The sequence below is a fragment of the Rhodnius prolixus genome, unplaced genomic scaffold, assembly GCF_049639745.1.
Source record: "Rhodnius prolixus isolate KJV_2025 unplaced genomic scaffold, Rpr scaffold_8, whole genome shotgun sequence".
Classification (NCBI taxonomy): Eukaryota; Metazoa; Arthropoda; class Insecta; order Hemiptera; family Reduviidae; genus Rhodnius; species Rhodnius prolixus.
The window spans coordinates 6,860,650-6,869,986 of NW_027411593.1; the positions used below are offsets into that span (position 1 = coordinate 6,860,650).

The window sequence follows — 9,337 nt, forward strand, 5'->3', positions numbered from 1 at the left end:
TAATCAAAATTTTACTTATATCCGGAAAATACCTCACAGACCTCACTGGAAGTGTACTGCTGAACATAGATAGCTAGTCTAATTTGTATCCGGCAGATCTGCTCGGTTGTACACCTCACAGACCAAACCTCTGAAGCATATGTTACATTGCAGAGGAGGAAACAATAGAATTAAATAATTTAATTTTACTTTCCCAAGTACCAGTGCACTGCCGGCCTCCGGACAGTGTTCTCTCGTTACAGACAACACTGTCCATCACCGGACAGTGAGCTGTAAGAAGCTCCTAGGAAGAGTAAATCTAAGGGTCAGCTGCTGGATCCGAACCCGGGACCTCCGCGTGGGAGTCCAGTATGCTAACCTCATAGCTAATCCCTTCCCTTATATATTATTATTATTATTATTATTATTATTATTATTATTATTATTATTATTATATTATTAGTTTAATGTTCTTGTTCTTTCTATTACAGAAAATCTCGTTATGTTTCCAAGATTCAACAACTTTAAAAAGGAAAATTCTTTTCTCTGTTTCACAACATTAATTTAATCTTTCCCAAAAAATCTGTATGATCTGGGCTGTTGCAATTGAAAACAAGGATTTACCCTACATTTTAAAGAAAATTTGGGAATTTTATCTTTTATAGAAAAAGAGAAAAACAAATTGTCAAAGTTGGGTGTTTTTCCACCTTTTTCGTGCACTTTTTGACGATCAACCCCCTTATCAAACTATCCTACGGGACAGTTTTAATGATTTTTAAACATAGTTATCGTATCAGATTTTCAAAAGCGCTCACTTTTCTTTTGATCCTAATAATTGTTTAGATTTTCCGGCCGCATCCAAATAAATTTTTCCAGCAACATGTTTAAATAAACGAGTTTGATTAAGAAAAATGAACCTGCCCTATTAATTTCTGCTTTGCTCGGTTCTAAAGATTTATAGATTTATAGTTTCTTAAATCTATAACAATAGGATGAAAAAATAAATGCCAGTTTTCAGTCGTGATACATTTAATCTGCCGAGCTTTCGACCTAGGGACTAGCTCCATCTTCAGGGCTAGTTTACTAAGTAATATTTTTACTTTACAGGGTTGGTGTGTCTTCTGTCTTGTCTGTTCATGGACTGAGAGTGTACATGAGCAGACAAGACAGGAGACACACCAACCCTTTAATGTTGTAAAACAGTATATTGTAAACTAGCCCTGAAGATGACCTAGTCCCTAGGACGAAAGCTCGGCAGAATAAATGTATCACGACTGAAATGGCAATTATTTTTTCATCCTATTGAAACTATGAATCAGTCACCAAAAATAATGAGCAGCTATAAAAATCTACAACTTAAGTAGGCATAATTAGAATGTTATTTAAGTAGTTAAGTAAACTTTTATGAACTATTTGTTACAGCCCCACAACGTGTGGTTTATTTTCAATGTTCAAATTGTAAATATAAAGTAAACTATTACAAATACGTAGTAGGGGAATAAGTGATAAAGACCTACCGAAGGGAATGGGCGAATAAAAAAGTTCTTTGAAATTAGTGGTTTACGTTCATCATAGAGAAGTACTAAGGGAGGGCCACTTTACAGTCCTGGGTGACGACTAAGGGAAGTACACAGCGTGCGTCTGCAATCCAATTTGTTATTCACCACCCTTAAAAAAAAAAGTACGTTTCTTAATTCGCCATTCATACTAGTATAAACTAATGAACTACCAAACCCAAGTGGGCGAGGTCGTGGGAGAGATCGGCCGAGAGAGAGAGAGAACCCTTTTTTCGTGCTCATTTTTCTAAAGTAGGGTAGTTTGAAAAGAACTCCTCCTAGCTGGGTTATATTTTCTCCTTTATTTTTTTACCAGAAAGCTCTGAAGAAGAAGGTAATTGAAGTGACTTACAAGCCCCAGTTGAAGATATAAAAGTTGGAATTAATACTTAGGATGGCGAATAAAGTAAAAAAGAGGGGTACTTGAAGATGGCGGTAATAAAGCAGCTGGGAGAACAAAAATCATCAAGGATCAGTGGAGAAACAAATAGGGACACAAAATGAAAGTTGAAAAAAAATTCTTTCAATTAATATTTCATATTTCTTATGTCCCTTGCCTTAATTAATTAGCCAAGTAATTAACCGACACGTATTCAACTTTTATACGCATCTCTTTTATTTAAAAAAGAGAAAAAGAGAAAGCCCTAAAGAGAAACTTGTAATAATTTTTTTTAAAAAATTGAATAAGAATAAAAAGCAATTCAATGTTTTAAATGCAAACTACAGGAGCACTCTCTCTAGTGAATACGGCGCAAAACATAGACTCAGCCCGCTTTACTCACCAATATTGCCGTCTATAGTCTATTGAAGCCTTTAAGGCGCTGTTTTTAAACAAAAAACCAGCTGTGAATGAAAGCACCCCCCCCTTTTAACTTGACTTCTGCTATTTATTTTGTTATTTCACCTAATTTAATAAGTTAAATTATTTATTTAAAAAAGAAGAAGCCAAAAAAACGAACCAAAAAAAATAGAATAATTTCATTGACAATATACATGAAAATACATGTAGTACAAAACTTTGTCTTAATCGCACATGTCAAAACAAGTGAGAACATGAAAAACCGTGCATGTCTGCACTTGCTCGAGGTTGGACAAGACCGATATTGGCAGAATCTATCAGTCTTATTACGGATACGTACACTTTCATAAAGCACTATAATTTGTAGTTTGAACATAGAATATATTACCTGAGGAGTGTTCCCCAAAACAATCCTTTTTCAATATTTAAATAATTACTAGTCATTAAAATGACCAGTTAAAGATAAAGTTAAAGCCTATGAGGTGGACTGTTTAAAAAGTGTTTTGAAAAGGGGTCTGAGGCTTGGGTACTCTCTAGTTATTTAACCTGAAAAGGGTTTTCCTAGACATCACAACCATCAAGCTGTACCAGATCACCAGTTCAGCTTCCGGCACTTTCAGACTGTTCAATAGTACTACGAGTTGTCGACGCTATCGCCAACTAATTTGAGCTTGAGCAGATAAAAGCTCAAAAACATTCTCCTAATACTCATTTTCAGATCATTCAGATTAGTCAAGAGTTCCAAACATTCATAGGCTGATGATACAGCAATCCTCTCACAAAGTATCGATTTGATTGTTGCTAGAAGTCTTTTTAAAAAAAATCATCTAACTGATCTTGAAGAATGGTTTTGTAAGCGGGAAATTAAAGTGAATAAAACTAATAGCAACCTTATCTCCAGTTCTTTTGGAAAGAAGTAGTCGCCACCATCTACAACGCGAACAAAGTACGATACCTTGGATTATACTTAGACCATCGATTCACATGGAATCCCCACACAAGAATTGAAAGACAAGTCATGACACGACGCTACAAAAACTACAGTAACGTTTACTAGGAAAAACACTCCACACTAACACTACAAAACAAAAGTCTGATTTACCTGACAATAAAATTCAACCTATCGGAACTTATGGAACTAGAAGTTTAGGGTTCAACTAAGTCTTCCAATTTCCGTCGCATCCCAATCTAAAAATCCTCTGCCGAATCACAAACGCTCCCTATTATGTATCCCATTTTGCCCCCAAGAATGACCTTAATGTTCCTCAAGTTTTTGAGCCGATTACCTCTCAATATAGAAAATTTCCTACCAACAAATCATGCCATACCTTGACATCCTAATCATGAGCTACTACCCTCCTTGCAAACCCCGGCATCGCCTGAAGCGCTAGCGACCTAGAGACCATTTAGCATGATTTATCTTGCTTTTGATTTGAAAGGCACACTACAAGGGGAGTGTGTACTTCATCAGATGCCTTGTGTTTCTTAGTTTTGAACACACTAATTACTTATTGTACTATTGAACAGTTTGTACAAGGGAAATGAATGAGCTTCGCCAGGAAATAAGACAACCAAAGTTGTGAAGGCAACTTAGTGCGGGGAAAAGGTTCCGACAGAGACATGCACTCGTGAGATGACGAAAAATACGACAGGAATGGACAGGAAACTTGTTGATGAGATCTGAGTCCTGTTAATGGCGACTAAGAAGAAGATGAATGAACAATGCGCTATAAAATCTCACATTACTTTTTCTAAGCACAATCTACTTTTTAATAGACAAATTGACTCTAATAAAGAAAAAGTAAAGTAAGTAAAGTAATTGCCTATTTTTTCAGGCGGGGCTTAACGTATAACTACCAATTAGGTGTCGTGGACGGAGGGGAATAGCAAACATACTTTATTACCAAGTTCTCATTTTAAACATTAAATAAAATCCAAGGCCTAAGACCGGGAATCGAACCCAGCACCCCACAATGCATACTAGCTTTACAGGTCTAATTGACTCTAATAATGTTTGCGCACTATTAACTTTTTTTGCTTTGTTTTTGGAGCTATTACCGGTGAATACACTTAAGTACTTTAATACTTTGGTACTTTTCCTCAAAAAATATTTTAAGAATATTTTGAACTTTGCAGAAATGGGCCTTAAGTTTTAAATGCGACCGTATTTAAGCAACAAAAACCTGAGGCAATTTTTTCGATCTTTGAAGCTTTTACTTCTGAAAAGATAATATAGAAAATTCGATTTGTCTAATGGTAAAGCCGGATATTGAATGTAATTTATCGTGTAAGATGTAAACCCTAAAATAAAACAGGATTATCATCTAATAATATTTATAGATTTTTAAAGATTGCATTCCAATTTGGATTATTTCCAAGATTTTTATGGAGTTAAAGCAGAGAAAAAGAATGAAACTTTTCAAGATATAAGCTCATAAAAAAAATGGCTGTTATATTTTTAGAAGGTTATCTTTTACGTCTGAAATTTCCTGATATAAAATGGGAATAATTTTTTAAATATTTGCTAAAATAAAAATGGGTGATATTGTTGGATGCATAAATAATATTTATGTAAGCTCTGTGGGATAGAAAGGGTGGGTAAAGATAAATAATGTATGAAATATAGTAAGTAATATCGATCAAATAGGGTGTGTGGGTGGAGCAGAGTTTAGCAGAGTTGCGCTGTACAAGTCCGCTGGAATGGCCGCCATCTTACACCCCACCCTGGGCCAACTATAGAATCGTCAAAGAAGGAAACGGAAAACAAAAAAAGACTAGCCAAAATACCAAATAGAGTTGTAACAAATGGAAAAAAATAATATCTTCTATGGCACTAGAATATCTTAAAATTTAGTTAATTAGTTTTGAAAAATCGAAATTGAGATTAAGGGGAAATAAAGTGAGAAAGAGGAAGAAAGAGAGAGATAGAAAGAGACAGTCATGTGTGTCCGTGGTGGTTCTTTTCTTAATGGTTCACCTGAGGCAGCGAGGAGGGGTGCCAGTCTCTTCCATTGTGGCGCGGCTCGCCAGTACTCACCGCCCTTAGGATCCAACTGGTACGGAGGGATGCCCATGTGTGCCGGCGGGGGCTGACTAAGTGTGTGCGTGTCACCATTATGGCAGAAGAATGGTAGTCCACTGCCGGGATGTCCCATTTTGCTGGCCTGGAACAAAGAACAAAATATTTTTACGTAAATCACTTGAAGAAAAGGGTTAAAATTTACTTTTTCAAGATGGAATAAAAGGGAAGTTAACAAATTGGAGCATCATTTTTTTCCTTATCAACATCATCACAATATACATGCCTGTTTAGCAATAGTGATGATGTCTCGCAACACTAGCAGATAGCTTGGTTCAATTGGCTCGGATTCCATCCACAGCAATGCTTTGGCAAGATGAGAAGCAGCTTCAGCAGCCGTTGGCACTACAGCATCATTGGCGCCCAAATCGCGGTTCTCTTCGCGTGGTTCACTTTTCACTTCTGGTGCCACATCAAAATCACAACTAGCCCAAACTCTGACATCTTCGTCAGTAACTTCAAAACCGATATCGTGTGACAACCATTGCAATTCCAACAGCATGAATCTATCTTCTTCAGCTTGTAAAGATGTTATACTGGTTGACCAACATCTAGTGAAACTCTCTGGCCGAACGTTCAACCATGCTCTGTGCAACAGTGGAAACGCTTCTTTTAGGCTGAATTCACGAAGGAAATGTGTAACCGAAAGCCATCTGGGTTGTTCAATGGAGAGATTGTGCAACAGAAGCATAGCATAACGACTCTTCAGTTCACATTTCAGCACACTTTGATCAAGTTTCAGTGTTGCACTGTTATCACTACTGTAAATGACTAGTTTTACTTTGCCATCCGCTGCCACACATTCCGCGGGTGATGGAAGGTAATCAGCTCTTTCCATAACCAGTACAGCGCCGGTTTCATTGAGCACTAAAGCGGCCGGTGCAAACTCCCTGTGAAACCACCAGGAGAACAAGTCGGGTGTAAGTCGACCCACACCACCCCCGGCGTAAACAACCGGCTGACTCAGCATGTTCACATGTTTCAGTGATTCTGGTCGCCATTCTTTCCCAGTTATCAACATTCTGGTCCTATGTCTACCGGACTTATTACCAGCCATCAACAGCCAAACTCTTTCTTCTGGTGTACGTCGTGTTAAACTTCTATCCGGCAAGCTGGTCCAGTCGAACTCAAAACCTAAACCAGTATAAATTTGGTCATCGTTGTAACCGTCCAATAAGAACTCTAATGTAGGCAGTTTTTCTTCTACTGGGATCTTATTCGTTATGTGAGCCTCAGCACCGGTAAACCTCTTTAACCAGCTCTGTGCCCATCTTTCGTTATAAAGTTTTAGGTCAGTCTCATCCGCTCCGTATCGTTTTGATAGTATAACTGCCTTTCTTATTACTTCGTTCACTGTCGGCACCATGATATGTTCATCATTTCCATTTGATCGCCTGGAGAACCATCTACTCAAAGCTCTTTCCATGTCCGCTTGTGGAAATACTTTTCTGCAATCATCCTGTCTTCGTTTTGGCAACCGTTTTCTAAGTTTATCCAATAAACGACTAGAATTTCTGGTGAATTTCCCTTTCTTCCTATATCTACAGTTGTTCTTCCTTAAAACTGTACACTGGCTAGATTTATCTTTGGTAATCTGTTCATCAACTTCTTCTTTGGGGGCCATTTTGTTCGAGATAAGGGATGCCATTGTTGGTGTTTCTTTTATGAGATCATAACTTTAACAGTTTGAATTTGGCATATAGTTTAGTGAAAACTGGGTTCATTTTGTCAACTTTGTTCACATTCAGCCAACGTAACTAAACACAATTTTGATAAAGATGACTAGTTTCTAGTTTAAGCACAGCACATAGTTCTGGAATAATGAACAGTTTAAATGGTACATAACACAATCCGCGCACATGTCACCAATTTTGTTGTTATTTCTAGCGATTTCTGTATATAAAAATTCATACTTGGGAGGACAATATTACTTGGCAGAGCAGAGAGTTACTGGCGAACCGGCGATGTGCTCTCTGTAAAGACACTCCGGCAACTGAGTTGAAATATAAACTAGTCGCAGAGCCAGTTCAAAGTTTGGTGGGCAAGAGAGACAGCTAGAGGGAGTTGTGTATGCGAGAGTGAGACGGTGAACGTTTATAATGCTGTGTGTGTTAGTGCGGGTGTCCCTTTGATGTAGCGCCGTCAAAGGGACTTCAAAGCTTGAACAGATATGAGAGAGAGATAGCAAACTGTAGCTTTGATCTACAAAGAGGGGAACATGCCGCCGAAGTTAAGCGGATATCCACCCCTTGTAGCGGCGGAGAGAGCGGCGGCAGCAGCAAGCCGAGAGCACCAGTATACGCTTCCCCTCACTCTCTGTAGCCCCCCAAAAACCCCTCTATAAAACCCACCCCCAACCCACCCACTTTGCGCGCACCAAGTGACGTAACAAACTTATATCATACAATCATGTCCTTTGTGTCAAAGGGAAAACAATTAAAGCCCGAATAACTTTACCTCCCACCAAAGCTGTACTTTACCTCATCCCTTTTATTTCCATTTTCTGACTCCCTCTGAATTTTACCATCTCTTTTTATGCCCTTTTTGCCTTATATATTCTCTTTTATATTACAATATAATGAGAAAGAGTTTACATTTTTTGTCTTCTTCTTTTTGAGAGTATTTCATTTATTAATGATATACTATGTAAGGTTGGGGTCATGTCAAATATTTCTTAAATAGATTTTTGTAAGCTACATAAAATCAATTTATAAAAGGCTCCAAAAAAAAAAAAAAAAAGTAAACATTGAGAGCCAAAAATAGAAAAAAGTTTTACAAAAAAATGAAAAACAAATGCAAAAATCTAAAAGAAAGAAAGCAAAAAGCTCACATAAGAATAAGCTGTTTACAAATCCTTAGTCCCGCCAAATACTATTAACGAATTAATATATAATATGAATTTATTATTGATTCAAGACGTACGAAATAACTGATCTAAAAATAAAATAAAAAATTTATAATAAATGTCACCATAATTTAAAAAAACGATGAGGCAGGTTGTTAAAGAGTAGAGTTTCCACTAATGGGGACTCCTGGGTTGCGGGAGATGTGCAGAGAGGTAGGATGTCGAAAATCAAAGGGGGAGAGATATTCCCTCCTCGTTTAGCCAATGGCGAATAGTCAAGTGCGCAGGACCAACAACATACGGACCAACCCTCCCAAAAAAAAAAAAAAAATAAACTGGCGGGAAAACTAATCTTTCAATTGTGCATTAACTAAATTAAAAACAAACTTTTTTTTTACACTTCCTCTTCCTTCGGTTGGACATGGCGAATTTGATTGGTTAATCATTTTCCAAAATAACCACATTAGTCTAATTAGATTCATTATTTATATTTTTTAGAATTAGGCAAAAAGGAAGAAGGATTCAACTGTTTAAATTGGACAAATCGTCCGGAAGAGGCTAAGTTCGTCATACTAAAAAATTGTAAAAGTTCCATGTTTGAGATTTTCGATTTGATACTTTTTATTTATTCCGAAAACTTTTTTTTTGGCATTGGCTTCCGCCATACAGCCAGCATCATCGTCTAGGTGCTTATCACTAGAATATCACTCACTCTCCATTCTTACTTATAAATACATTCGCTTCACACATTCATCCCTCTACTATATACAACTATTTACATACAAACTAATGGATGGATCAGTACTCTATATTCCTGCCTCCTTATAGCTTAACCGTAATTAAAATCACCGTAATCCTTCTCTAATCATTTTCTTCCATTCATTCTAATCGGCTATAACTTTTAAATACATTCATATTTCATTGCTAGCCCTGCTATAGACTTAAGCACATAGATGTTGGTGGAGAATATAATGTCTTCGTAGCGAAATGCTGCATCTAAATACCTGTATTTGTTTCCTTTCTACCACATAACGTGGACATATCCATGTAGAGAGGAAGATGGTGGTGGATAACCGAAT

General features: G+C 37.1%; 1 protein-coding gene across 5 annotated transcripts in view; it reads right to left on the reverse strand.

The window, feature by feature from the left end:
- LOC141450780 (uncharacterized) overlaps positions 1-7,655 on the reverse strand; it is a 64,460-nt gene extending 56,805 nt beyond the window's left edge. The window contains exons 1-2 of one of the 5 annotated variants that reach the window (XM_074121583.1): positions 5,640-7,647; positions 5,312-5,498 (exon numbers count right to left, since the gene is read on the reverse strand). In XM_074121583.1, the coding sequence (XP_073977684.1) occupies positions 5,312-5,498; positions 5,640-7,061 (1,609 nt within the window). In that variant the 5' untranslated portion in view covers positions 7,062-7,647. Of the gene's footprint in view, positions 1-5,311; positions 5,499-5,639 lie in introns of all 5 variants that reach the window. The other 4 variants (XM_074121585.1, XM_074121584.1, XM_074121586.1 and 1 more) reach the window with 4 other exon arrangements.
- Positions 7,656-9,337: the final 1,682 nt, after the last annotated feature.